The 14,520-nt window shown below is 41.7% G+C and overlaps 1 protein-coding gene across 5 annotated transcripts; it reads right to left on the reverse strand.

The window, feature by feature from the left end:
• Window positions 1-1,790: 1,790 nt before the first annotated feature.
• Window positions 1,791-14,306, reverse strand: PPP1R2 (protein phosphatase 1 regulatory inhibitor subunit 2). Of its 5 annotated transcripts, XR_003534703.1 has the most exons (8): window positions 14,079-14,276; window positions 9,722-9,829; window positions 9,199-9,279; window positions 8,799-8,902; window positions 7,390-7,560; window positions 6,004-6,211; window positions 4,592-4,642; window positions 1,791-3,238 (listed from the first exon to the last, which is right to left on the reverse strand). XR_003534703.1 is itself a non-coding variant. In XM_027686042.1 (7 exons), exons 1-6 carry the CDS (start codon window positions 14,237-14,239, stop codon window positions 4,638-4,640), a joined length of 630 nt encoding a protein of 209 aa, XP_027541843.1. In that variant the 5' UTR covers window positions 14,240-14,306; the 3' UTR covers window positions 1,791-3,238; window positions 4,592-4,637. The 5 variants fall into 5 exon arrangements, 3 of the variants coding, with proteins under 3 accessions (XP_027541843.1, XP_027541840.1, XP_027541841.1); XR_003534704.1 differs by lacking the exon at window positions 6,004-6,211 and having other exon boundaries at window positions 7,361-7,560; window positions 14,079-14,274; XM_027686042.1 differs by lacking the exon at window positions 6,004-6,211 and having other exon boundaries at window positions 14,079-14,306.
• Between the last annotated feature and the right edge of the window lie 214 nt (window positions 14,307-14,520).

Here is a 14,520-nt window from a genome sequence, read left to right on the forward strand (position 1 = left end):
GCAGTTTCCACGAACTGTGTACAACTTGGTGTGAAAGAAACTTTAAAAACAGGAAAAAAAACTTTATAGACAGAGTTAAGGCTCTTATTTGCAAGTTATCTTCCTATTGGAAGCATATTGAAAATGCTCTTTCTAAACAGGATGCAGCTTGAGGACTCAAACCTGTGCAAGAAGCTTCACAATTATGATGCTGTGGAGCTCACTGTCCACATTAGTAAGGGCTGTATATCTTTTGTTTCCTCTTCATACCACTCTGTACTGTACAAATGAGCCTTTACCATATGCACCCAAAGATTAAGATGTGCATGCAAGCTAAATCCCCATCAATGTAAAAAGAGAAAAGGCATTTCTTCTCTTGTCCCTTCAGCAGGGAACTATAACTGATATTTCCCAAGTAGAGGGAAATCGGACATCCCTTTGGAAAAAAAGCTATATAGAGTATCTGTAACTACTTGCCTGGTTTAGCTTTTAAAATGCATGAAGGTGTAAGCCTGGAGAAAACCAAGTAAACCCGCCTTTCAGTTAGAAGCAGTGTCAGGGACATCAGGTTTGCACTCCTGGTGAGGAAGATGAAACAGCAGAAAAGAATTTTTGCCAGCACCGAGGAGAATGAAGAGAACAAAGCCTTTAAAAAAACCCAAACTAAAACAAGTTTCAAAATGGCATCAAACTAGAACTTAGGGGTTTGGTGGCATGGAAAAAGGGAAATCACTCAGCTCAAAATCATCTGACTGATGAAAGGGCCTACTATACATTCTGAGCTTAATTTAAAACCATCTTCATGCATTTATGTACTGTACCTCCCTCAAAGCTACACACTCATTTCATTCGGGACTTTGGAAGCCATTACAGGAAAGGTCTTTATTGGAAGTTAGCAAAGTTTGTTTGTTTGTTAAACAAAATGCTTTCTAGACCTTGTAGGGTACAGAGAAGCCCCACTGAGCACCAAAATGGTCTTGGACACAGAAGGCAGGGGGTGGGTAAGGAGGACAGGATATTAGCTTGGATAAGAGCTGGTGCTGCTGGATTTTACCTTAACTGCAGGTACAAAGTACCCACGTGTACTTATCACCAAGTACAGGCAATGTGTTGTACAGCCTCGCAGAACAGATCTGTGTTGCCCACACACATTGGTCACCCCTCGACCCACCCACACCCCTCTGAAAGCGACGTGACTTTTGCTGAGTGCTGCCGCGCTCTCGGCAGGACCTCAGTGCCCAGCAGGGCCAGGCCAGGCCCGTGGCTGCGGGGTCTGAAACACAGCTCAGTGCAGACAACACTCTGAACACTGCAAACTGCTATGGAAAGGGAGCAAACTTAAGAGTTTTGAAATCCTATTCTTGCGAGCCAAATTTAAAGCTCAAATAAATTACTTGAGGAGTCAGAAGTATCTAAATGCTTGCTCTTAACCCCTGTTTATTCTATAGAAGTGACTGTGTTTGATACAAGAAGAAATAGCATTATCCATCTTGAAAAATTAGCATCACCACACTGGCCTGAATCAAGAGTTCAACTCTTTCTTGTGAAGAGATGCTATTCACCCTGATTCGGGACCTTAGAAGATTAAATATCCCACAGCTGACTATCTACGCTGTTACCTACTAAGGAGAGGAGATAGTTGGGAAAGGCACACTACAACACCCAGTTAGCACAACTCACAGGTATCTTTGGCAATGCATCCATTCTCATGAATTATTCCTGTATAAATCTTCCAAAGGACAGCATCCTATCACCTTATTCACTCTCAATCTCTCTGGGACTTCAGGAAAGCTCACACCTGAGAATGCATATAACTGTAAAATAACTTTCATTCCTTTATTCAAACTTCACATATACAGTGGAGAAAAAGACATTTTAAAATAGATCCATATAATTATATGGATTTTTGCAACATATCAAATTCAGATCAAAATTAAGATATACACTGTATTCCATAACCAAGCTAAAGCTTAAGTGTATTACTTTGTTGGTGTAATAAACCCCAGGAACTACTTTGAATACCGGAACATTCACCAGTCAAATTTCACCCAGTGGGAAGTTGCTTACAATAATTTGGAGGTGCAGAATCCCTCTTTATGGGGGCTATATAACCACACTGTAAACAAAGTATTTGAATTAGGCAGTTTCCCTTCTAGTCTTCCAAAAAGCCTTCATTTATAAAAGCAGTTGCTGTAAGTTGCAATGGACATAGGAAGATACAGACCAGTGGTTTTCAGGGGGTTGCCAACCCCAAATGAGTAGATCAACAGCAGTTATCTTTAAAAAAGAACAGCCAGAGCCTAAGCTCAGCACATCTTCACAGTCCTGATGTGGATTTCCTTGTGGCTGGGTGTTTTTCCTCAGGTGCTAGTAGCACAAGCACTGTTCATGCAACTGGAAAGAACCAAACGTCTGAAATGCGCCAGAAGAGTGACAGTGGATGTGGTTTTAAGAGAAAAGCTGGAGGAAACTTCCACGTTCTCACAATAAGCCAAAGAGAGCTCCACAAAACAGCCAGTCCCGATGGAAGAGATAATGACAGTGAAATGCAAAGATCAAGTCAGCCATTTCCAGTGTCAAAACATTCCCTCCACCAGATGTTAGTACTGCTTTAGTCAGAAACTAACAACCGATTCCAAACACCGCTCTTAAGAAATAACACAGCTCTTGTTCTAAAGACTGGGAAAGTGCAGGTAGTAATATACTGAAATCTAGATTAACAGGTCAACACTTTACAAAAAGGTTGTAGGACTTAAATAATCCCTTTTTAAATTGCTTAACACATCTGATAAATAGCTCACATGTCAATCTGATATTATGCTGTACCGTTTGGCTCTTGAATCCCAAACCTTTCGATAAGAGACACCACATCTAGAACACTCTCAAATAAATAGTGAAAAACCAAAAGATAGTGAGTGTTTCAAAGCAAGAGTAACAGTACATCACGCAAGATAATCAGCATTATACATACAGGGAATGCCATTCTGGTTGAACAGATTATGAAGCAGTATTCTTCATGAAATACTAGGCACAAGAATAAATCAATTAGACAGTGTTTTCTGCCTAATGGACAAGTCTAAAATTAACATTCTTGGCAATACAACATTGTAACTGATATGCTTCTCAACATTTAAGAGCCTTAATTGCAAAAAACATGAAGCGATGTTTATATGTGTGTCTTTGACAAGCAGTTACAGTTCTGGACAGATTTCTTCTATGCTGTGTGCTCTACTTTCCAGCTGGTCACGAGTAACATGTGCTGTGTAAGAAAGATTACAAAAAAACAGATAATTCTTCACACTCATTGAATATTTTCAAAACACACATAAATATCCTCCTGAAATCATCTTTGCTTCTCCAAAGGTTATGTTTGCCATCTTAGCAATGTATTAGCTTTTAGTCTAAGAGTGCAGAAACTTAAAGTAGTTATTTTACCCTCACACTCTGAAAAGGTGGCCAACACCACTGTTCAGCACACCGAGTACCACCCCTGGAACTGGGAGGATTTAACCCAGGAGTTAAGACCTAACACATGAAGTTCTTGAACATCAGCAAACGTAGCACTTTCCATGTCAAATTTCAATTCAATGAGACACTTGAAATAAAACCCCCCAACTTTATACAAGAAGGAACACAGTCTGTTGTGTTTTCAGGAAGTTGTTAACTCATGGTTTTGAGCCAAAGCACAGCAATAAATTGGAGAAAACGCCTTATTAGTGCTTTTTATACAAAAAAGCCCACTCTCCCTCTATATATGTACGTGCCTAAAAATTAGTGGCAGAAGAGAAAGATCAAAGAATACCACATCAAAATGATAATAATCTTTTTAAAAGACCAGTTAAGCTTGGGCATGAGTTAGGTTTGGTAATGTGCAGTTTAACAAGTAAACAGCATAGTTAACCAGGAGAACCAATTGCTGTGTGCTCCCAGCCTTCTCACTTAAATCATCTTTAGGGCGATGCTTGCCCTGGTTAAGGAAACACAGCATATTCTGTATCTACCAAAGGCCAAAGGGCACACCCAGTCAGTGACAGCTCAGCTGATGGGCGCTCTCTGAGCAGGGTTAGCACAGCTAAATGAACCAGGGAGAGAGAACAATAGTCTTACTGCTTGTCAATTAAACTGCTACAGACAACACCCTCTACCTGATACTTTTCTGCAGCAGAAGTAAAGACAAGTCTGCAGGGCAATCATCATGCCTAAATTTACCTACATCAGGAATATTCCCTTCAGTGATTTCAAAGAGAATTTCTAAAGGAAAAGTTTTTATGGAGAGGAACAAAGGTCACTTCTGCTGGCAAAGTCTATTTATGTTGTTCATGGAGTCATAAACAGGGAGTAGCCAGAGAAGCTGAAATGTTGAAACAAGCAAACACAGAATCATAGTATGGTTTGGGTTGGAAGGAACATTAAAGGTCATCTAGTTCTAATCCCCGTGCCATGCACAGTCTATTGTGACTTCAACTTTCTTTTCCACAAAAAATCTTGGCTGCTAGAATCCATATGAATAGGATAAGGTACAGCTGCTTGAGACAAGCAAGGAATGACCCATCCATTTAGAACACTCAGCAGCCACAATGGAGACGGGCAAAAATACACGAAGAGTTCTCACCATCACTGACTGGACTGGCCATCTTCATTTCGATCGGCAAGAAATCTCAGTCTGTAACCAAGAAGCGCAACTTGGATTAGTGAACCTGGGAGTGTCTGACAGGAGCCTTCTTAAAAACCTGCCCTAAGACTTTAGCCCCTTCTTCAAAAGGGGAGTGTAGAGATTAGAAGAGTTAGTTTTACTCAAATACAAAACAGACAGGATTAGAGGGTAAAAAAGAACATCAGATCAGGGAAGCACAGAACCTTTTAGGGATCTTCATAGACAAAAAAAAACTTCCAAGTGAGAAGAGGGTCTCAAATTGCCTAAAAGACAACCCAGGAGCCAGTGGAGCCCTAAAGTCACAACAGACCACTAGGAAATGCCTCTTATGTCACATATTTACCTGCAGTAATCATCAGTACCACAGAAGTCGTGTTATTGTGTTGGAATAAAAAGACACTGCATTCCAGCTCCCACTCACATAGACTGACAGGCGTAATTGGTGAGTGGTAGCCACATCACCTCACGATCTCCACAACTTCCCAAGAACTCAAGTCAAATGGAAGGATTTATCAAAATGTAGCTACAATACAACACCAGAAAACCCAAGACATTTCCTTTGCAGTTAAAAGCAAGTGTCAGGGCTGTTAGTCAGTGAAGCCGATATAAGCCATTGCAAAAATCAGCTCCTGCATCACTCAACCCTTCCTTTCCTATACAAAAGCACTTTAAAACACAATTTGAAGTCAAAGAGCTCTTTGAAAGCTATCCAGGTGAATAATCTTTCCATACTCTTACAGTACTAACAAGGGACTCTCAGGAACATGAATATTAATAGCATTTTGATCTACTTCCACAAAGGAAACAATCAAATTGAAATACTGTTTTAAATACTCAAGTGCTTAATGTGACCAAAAGCACAGCATGACTAAAAGCAGAGATGGGCAAAAAACCCAAGTAGCAAGTGTTAAAACCATCTATTTGAGAAATGTTCCGTAGCTCTAACTGACATTTATGAATAAGAAAATTCTTCTGTGCTCTCAGAATACAGATGAGAGAGAAATCTCAAAAAAGTTATTCCAGTAAAACTTTGACATTAACACAGCTATGTTGCTGAACATTTATCGCAATGTAGGAATGTCTGAGGACATTCAGTTCACCAGCTGCTACAGAAGTGAGACCAGTACTGAACCTCAGAAGAACTGATCCAAGGACAGAGACCAAAAGCTGTGAGAGTTGATGCAGAGATTAGGAGATAATGAAACATCAAGGTTTAAGCAGAATGATAGAAAAGTCAAGAATTGAGAACTACATCAGGTTAATGGAAAATATTTCTATATGCTATGGTGTGGAGGTGAACCAGTTAGTTAATGGGTTGATAAACTGGCAGACAGTTTATAAGCCATGAGCAGTCTAAAATTGATAATTACCAGTTGTGGCTCTGAAGCTGGTTATGAGGAAGGTGGAATGGACTTCAACAATAGAGATGGAAAAATGCTGCAAAGGTGTGCCTTCTTTCCAGTGGCGAATGCAGCTGGGGAGCGGAGTTGCCTCTGTTTTACAGCAGAGTGCAGAGAGATGGCAGCTTCAAGCCATGGAGAAAGGTCATACGGTTGCCTATTGGAGCCCTCCTTTCCCCTGGAGAGTGAAGTTCTAGTAATTAGCCATTATAAGGCATATGTTAAGTTACTGGATTAAGTCAGTCCAGTAATGGGTCTCAGACATGAACCAAATGACCCTTTCAGAGCAATTGTGAAGGCATTAGTCCCCCTGTAATAAATGACGGGACTAAAATGTGCAATCCACAGAACTTAAACATGCAACTTTGCATATCATCTTTTCATTGCGTGGAATTTAAATGAATTTTAGAAGAGGTCCTAGTTCACATGGTTGTGAAAAGCACATGTGAACCAAGTTAAACCCATGCAGCATCTTCCCAAGTCTGCAGACCATGCTAAAATCGCATAGCTTTGTCACCCACAGATGAATGAGGCTTACAGACTTCACAGCCCATCAGCAACAGATGTCTGTTTTTTTAATGTCAAAAACTTGTTCAAAGTGCTGTTACACACACAGGTGGAAAGTGAACTGTAATTATTCACCGGAAGACCACCACAAAAATCTAAGACTTTTATTATACAGTTTACCCTTTTCACCCAGAGAGCAGCTTAAAGATGAAAGAGAAGATGTCAGCCTCTATAGTTTTATGTTTCCTGTGAAGAGACAGCCCTGAAGCAGGTTCCAGAAACAGCTCCAACCTAAAAGTCCCAGACTTTCTTCCAGTAGCTGCACTAAAAGCAAAGCTGAGAGTCTTATCCCATACTATAGAAATAAACATTAGTGCTCAAGGACAAGTCTGTACTGAAGGCCTAACACCAGTTTTACATTAGAGTTTTCTTCCTTAGGAAGTTAAGATACAGTCGGCTCAGTGGAGAGGAAACATTTATGGTTGTTTCCCGTTGCTGGCTCTAGGATGGATTGGGAGCAGAATGGGAACTGACCCACAACAAAAAGCCAGGCTCTCCTGTGTGGCCACAGCTTTTAATGCTGGGTACAAGAGAGCTTTTCCCTTAAAAAGGATGCTGGCAACTTCACTGCCCAAAGTCAGTTATGGTGGGGAAATAGTAGGAAGCAGAGATGTTTGCTTTTCTGTTTTGTCACAACAAAAGCCTACATGCTATTTATCAACACTGGTGGCTTGTGTTCCATGCTACAAATCTATCTCTCAAGACAGTGTGCAGCATTGCTCACTGTTTCCCAACAGCTCAAAGGGACACTGGTACTTACACGTGCTTTTTAATTAATCAGTAGCTCACCATGTACAGTAGCTTCTGTACTCATTGTTTCCACATCAGACATCTCTTCATCTTCATCATCATCCTCTTCCTCACCATGTAGTTCTTTTGCAATGAGCTGTCTTGCCAGTTTGATGTTTCTTCCTTCATTGTAGTGCATTTTTCTCTTCATTTCAAACTGTTTCTTTTTCTCTGTGAACAAACAAATGCAAATATTTATTTCTTCCCTTAAAAAGAAAAAAATCAACCTATTTCTTCTTCAAAGAGGCACTCACTGCTTCCTAGATCAAATTTGTTCCTACCTTGAAAATCCATTGGTTATTTAATCAATCACTGAATTAAAATTATTTTCTTCAAGCAGTGGAGTGTTCTTATATTGAGTCTGACTCACAAAAAGGATAGTAATTGATGGACTGGAATGGCTGAAGCACTTTTAAAAGAACCTGTTTGCAACTAAGAGCAAGTCTGAACCAAGAGAAGCATCTGGTAGCAGCACACAAAATTCCAAAGTTTCACAAGCCTTGTTTCTAAGTAAACTTAAGGACAAACTGAGACATACTGGTGGGACAGAAGATGAACTTGTGCAGATGTGGCCTGACTCCTGGCTAGCTACCAAAGGTCAGTTATGAGAAATATATTTACCACATGTAGAAGAAAATATTTTCCACTTTCCCCATGGCCGGAAGCCTAACTGCTCCATATACTAAACATTAGCAGGTCTAGCAATAATGCATTTTAATTAAAATAAACTTTGCTTATTGGCAGCCCAAACACTGTGTTGGGTTTTTTTCTTACTTCAGAATAGCAGGGTTACACGCTTAAAGTTGGGACCAGGAAATCTGAGAAGCACCAGCTAGATAATGCAAGACTGAAACCTCAGAAGTATTGTTTGCCTGTTCCCTCAAAACACTCCAGTTCAAGTTAACACAAAACAACATCTCTATTAAAGGTGCTATTTGCTTTGGAATAACTGTAGATTTCCTACTGGATACACCTACTAGTTGCTTTGAAAACAACAGAAATAGCATCTGTATGTCTGCAAGCAATTGGTAGCATCTTAATTGCAGTGGTACTCATTGAATTAAGCCTACCTGAAATATGTCCATATTAAGAACTACTCCCTCACCCCCAAACCAGAAGAACGTAATTGAGGACTCTAGATTTTTTTAGCAGGAATTCCCACAGCTGAAGCTTGTATACAAGAAGGCATCCAGCAACAGCAAATTCCTGTTTATATGCAGATCCCAAACCAAACAGTCCTGTTTAGAAACAAGCAGCATATTTGTTCAAAGACTATTTATCTTCATTTTCAAATCACAACATTTTTCTAATAGTACTTTTTCTTCCCAAACATTTCTAACTGAAAATCTGAAACTATTTTGTAGGAAAAAAAAAATCAAAGCAAAACAAAGGAAACAACTTATGCCTACCTCGTTCCTCAGGTGTTAATTCTTCATCCTCTTCCTCCTCCTCACTGCTTTCCTCTTGCCTTGCTATGATCTTGGGTCCTTTACCTTCAGCTGCAGCTGCCAGTCTACATAAATCATGCAATACAAAATGCTGAAACAGCAATGTTTTCACTATTTCAAATAGATGGCATTTCAGAACACTCATACAAACTGCTTTGTTCATTATTTTTGCATATTTTCATGTAGTAACAACCTGCAATTTTACTAGTGGCGCCACCAAGCACTGAAAACCAGTTAATTTGACTACAGCAAAAATAAAACTTCTGGAGAAACCAGCATCAGCTTTCCATAAAGAAAATCTACCCCAGGAAAGAGCAGATTATCATAACATTTAGCCAATTTTTTCTATGACAATACTTACTTTTTACTCAGCACATCTGCTTTTAAGGGCTCATTTGCTTCTGAATCACTCACTGGATCCTCATCATCTTCTCCTACCATGCTTGGAGAGCAAACAAAAAGTAGCTTTTATTAGTAATTTGCTGCTTAAAGTTTGCTGAGAAAACAGTAAAAACCTTCAATTAAAAGACTCCTTTAGTACTTTAAAAGCTTTCCAAATCTACTTTAAATAATAATATGACAACATTAGATTCTAGTACTGAAAAAAATAAAATCAATACAAGTCAGACTTATTTATTCCATTCAAAGCCTAAAGACTGCTAGACATAAACCTTCTAAAATTGACTTTGCCCTTTTAGATAGTTCTTCTCAATAGCTATAAGCTTTATTTAGCAGCTTTGTAAATCTGAATACATTGCATACATTCAGTAGGCCTGCACAGTCACAGATAATCAGCCATAATAAATATTACATCACCCACAAGGTAAATTTTGCTGTAAAACTATGACATCACCTGGCTGCATTCAGGAGTTTAGCAAGCATACCTGTGATAAGGAGTACTTGGTTCATCTATTTTCATCAAGCCATAATCTTTGCCTGCAGGGTGGTATGTAGCTATGATGTTCATTTCGTCCCACTTCTGGGACTTTTTACTGAAATAAGAAAACAAAGTTAAATTTTCTTATATTCTAAAAACAATTAGTGCTGTTTGACCACAGAAAGAATGTTTAAAACATCTTTTGATCTTTACTACATCCTAAGTGCAAAGAATATTGTTGTGACACCCAGACATGTTCAAAGTATGACTAATACATACTGTTCTATAGATACTTATGTCATGACAAATTATCAGTGCAACTTAATTTCTCTACTAAGTCATAATAGCCAGATTAACTCAGTGATCTATAAATGTATTCTTGTTCATATAATCCAGAGACTACTGGTCTTGTTCAATCACTGTGTTGTGAACTGCTGGATTTTATAGTAACTTGTAACAAAGCATTCTTCCTCTTATTACACCCCACAAGACCTCAACAGAACCCAACACCTTCCAGCTCACCTCTGCTCAGGGAGCTGCTATGACTATTAGCAAACCTGTTACATAAACAATACCAACCAGCAAATCCCCCCCTGCAGTAAAATAAGCAGCACAGAACAAGCTGGTTATTAATACTGCTCTTGTGATTCTAAATTGGAATCATAAGCCAACTGATTCACTGCTGTAATTAAGCCGAGGGAGTTTCACATTTTACACAGGCAGGCACCAGTGATGTTATATTATTTAGAATTTCCTCACTCAACCAGAAAACGTACCATTTTATGTGTATTTGGAGAAACAAAAGCTCACCCACGCTGGCTGCTCACTGACAAAACATATAAGCCACAAGGAAAGCAACTGTCCCGTGGCCAGAGGAAGAGCCATCCCTCCACTGATCTAAAAGCCACAAAAAATGTTAAATGAACAAAAACCACCATGTTCCACATTTTCTCTTAAAAAGGTTATTGCAAGCTTTGTATAAGGTGGTCTTTCTCTTAGCTTAAGCCAAAAATCTAACTTTAGACTTGTAAAATAATTTCACAATTTAGTATTACTTTATGAATTAACATATTCCTGTTGAAAATTATTAGTTAAGGAAGCAAATGTTACAGGACTTCGTGAGTTTTGTAGGGTTTTTGTTTGGTTTGGCGTGGTTGGTTTTTTTGGGGGGGAGAGGGACAGTTGGCTGGAAGACTTCCACTTAACTACTCTTGTTTAAACACAGACTGTTCCAATAACAAACTTGAAAAATATATTCAATCTCAATAACACAAATAGTCTTGAGCAGAATGCTCTCTGTAAAACAAAAACTGATAAAGCAAAATTCCAAGCACAAACTAAAATTTTACATTTACGGGAGCACTGCGTAATACAGTGTGGGAGGAAAAAAAACGAAGAGAAAAAAAATAGATGTGGGGGCTGATGCTGAATCCCACATGCCACAGACTTACACTCCAGAAATGAATACAAATTGAGTGATCTTAATCCCCTCAGCATACAGTAACCAATGCCAAGCTCTCATGTTTGAGGCTTCAGGTCTATTTAATCATTTTGTGCAGCCTAAGCGGACAACACGTGAGCCCGATCGCGGCTCTGGCAGGGCGGGGAGTCATGAGCTTCCTGATGACAAAGCAGCAGCTCTGGTCTAGGAACGCCAGTCATTCAAACCTTTCTATTTAGGAGTCGAAAAATCACCAGTTAAACATCAGCCTAAAGTTCACCTCTGACTAAGATGATCACTCGGTTGCACAGCGAGGGTTTTTATGAGCCACGGCAGTTGGCCAAGGGTACACGGCCCCTGTAAACAGACAGAGCTCAGCTGAGTAGGAAGTATGACAGATGGGAGCAACTCCCAGCACAGGCTTTGTGTTCATCTGCCCAGAGTCTATCAAGGTTTATTGCCTGGGCTCACAACTCAATACTCAACAATAATATTGGCAATCTTGGAACAATCCCTTTGCATTCGCTGCTTCGAAATCAGACAGCCTACAGCGAGCAAGGCAGTGATTCACAAATAAAGAGTAAAGAAGTTCGTAGTGGTTTCGTTTTTCACACTCATTTCTTTAAGCTCAGATTCCAACATTAAAAGCCTTGGCTGTGGAATGCCTCCCAAAGCACAGCTTAAAGTTCAGCTAGGAAAAAAAGAAATCATTAGTGGCAAAGAGACAAACGTCATTTCTCCGCTGCATGTAAAAAGCCATCACAGGAGAGTGACTAAGTGCTCTAAAAACCCACATCTCCCTTGTTTGTCTCCAATTTTGCATGCTTAGGCATGTCTGCACAGTGTAACACTAATGACAGAGCTCAGGACCATGACAGGGAAATGCCTCCTGACACCCTTTCAGATATGGAAATAGGAAATCTAATCTTCCTTAGGAAAATCATATTTGCAAAATCTCAGAAGTGCTCATTTGTATTTTCTCACATCTTTAAAAATACACAATAATTTCATTTGACACCACACCCTGACTGGCAAGAAGTCTCAGTGTTACTCAAGGAACACCTCACTCCTCGCTCCTACCATAGCAGGCTCATCTCTTCCAGCACAGGTGCTTGACACACACACTCTCACACTGCTACTTCATAAAATATCAGATCCCATCGCTCACAGGCTCTTACAGGGGCCTGAAGGCAAAAAGTACTGCACATGAGAAATGCCAAGAACATATCTACCATTAAACCACCATCTCAGCTCTGAGGATGCAGTTCCAGGGGTGTCCCAATTTCTCAAGCTTCCATCTTGCATCATATTTTCATTAAGGAAGTTTTCCAAAGAATGTTACCATCGCCGACAGTGCAAGGTCAAGAATGATGCAAGCCCATGAGAGCTCTACTGAACATGGATCTTTAAAAGATGACAGCTGGCACAATGAGCTCTTTCATCTGCAGTTATTTTTAAAAGATATTCAGAACTGAATTTCAATATTGGAAATAAGCAGAGAGGCTGTTGACAGAGGTAAATGAAGAAAAAAGATACCTGAATTTATTAAATAATTTTTAATCTGCAAGGAAAATCACAGCTGTACTATTTATCTTTCTTTCAAAAACAATAATACTGGTATGATGATGCTTGCCAATCAAAAATAATAACTGCACCCAAGCCAGCTTTAAATACACTGTACTGATCTTTCCTGGAAATCTCCTAATGCAGCCTGCCAGGTTTAGCCAATATCCTTTAGCTTGCAAGGCAATTTCAGAAATAATCTCATTGACTTTATTGACTCACATTGGTAAACAGGAAATAGAAGCTGGACTCCTGCCCACTAACTGCTTCCCAAGAAATTACTGTGTGCAATAACCAATACACCAGACACTCATCAGTTCATACTCCAATTCCTGCTCATTCTTCAAAATGGTACAAAAGAAACTGTAGAAAATTAAAGAGAGGCTACTAATAGCTGTACTTCATGTCTGGTGTGATACTGAACACCCTGTGCTACATAATAATAAAACTAAAGAACAGGAAAAGAAAAAAAAAAGAAAAGAAAAAACCCTGCATGTCCATTTTATTCTAATCATTATTTCTCTCCTTGCAATATGGAGTTAGGTCCCACATAAAGAAAACTGTCAAAAGCAATTTTATAAACAGAGTTCAGGTCAAACCTTGCTCACCATAATGTGACAGAGAGCAACATTAGGAGGCACATGCTGAGTGCATCAGGAAAAGTGCAGGAATTCTTACTGCTCAAGGACAGGTGCTGGCCAGCTAAAGACCACTTCTTGCATATTAGGACTAACTCAGCACGTTACAATTAAACCAAGATTTTCATGTCACTCAGATCACAAACCACACGGCCTGTGCACATTCTCAAGTGTGAGATCTTTACGTATGATTCAATACATCTTGATGACACTTCAGCCCAGGAGAGGTCCCCTCCCCAGGGACACGCTTCTGGTTACAGGAGCTGCCTTTGAGAAGGCTGAGAGTAAATCTCACATGGCAAAGCATTACTTCCCAAACTGCGAACTACCCTCGTAGCATCTGTAAAGCCCTTTGTGAGCTGCCACACCGGCGGGGAAGTGCCACTCCTTGGCAGGAGCCACGGCCACAGCTACCGCCCGCCTCCGCCCAGGGGCACAGCCCGGCATCCCTCCGCTCCCAGCGGTGCTCCAGCCCCGGCAGGTGCTCCCACTGCCGATGGAGCCGAGCCCCCGGGCCGCCGCAGCACGGGGGGCACCGGACGGACCCCCTGATACCCCCGGCATCACCCGGGCACGGGCAGCGCAGAGCCCCGCCTGGAGACGCCCTCGGCTGACCCCGCTCCGCGGGACCCCGGACGAGCGGGACAGCCGGAGGGAGGGAGAGAGGGATGGAGAGAGGCCCCGCGGGGACATGCCACCGCCCCCCACCGCCGGGGCCTCACCCGTGCTCGTCCTCGTCGCAGGCCGGATTGGCCCGCCGCGCCCCGAGGGCCGCTCCCGCCGACGTTGTCTTGCTGCCGCTCTTCTTCAGGATGCCTTTGATGGGCCCGCGGCCCGCAACCGAGGGTACCGAGGGTACCGAGGGCACGGAGGGCGCCTCCATGGCCGCGTCGCCCGCCCGGTCCCGCCCGCTCGGTGCCGCCGCCGCCCCGGCCCGGCCCGGCCCTCCCCGCGCCAGCGCCGCCGCGCTCCCGCCCCCTGGCGGCCGGGAGGACCGACAGCGCCTCCGCCCCCGCCTGCAGGGCGCCTGCGCCACCGCCGGGGGGCGCCCTGCGGGCGCGGCAGTCGCGCATGCGGTGGCAAGGGTAGCACGCGGACACGGGGACACACACACGGACACACAGACACAGGGACACGGGGACACACACACGGACACAGGGACAC

The sequence above is a fragment of the Neopelma chrysocephalum genome, unplaced genomic scaffold (assembly GCF_003984885.1).
Source record: "Neopelma chrysocephalum unplaced genomic scaffold, ASM398488v2 Primary Assembly neopelma1_70, whole genome shotgun sequence".
In the NCBI taxonomy this organism is placed as follows: domain Eukaryota; kingdom Metazoa; phylum Chordata; class Aves; order Passeriformes; family Pipridae; genus Neopelma; species Neopelma chrysocephalum.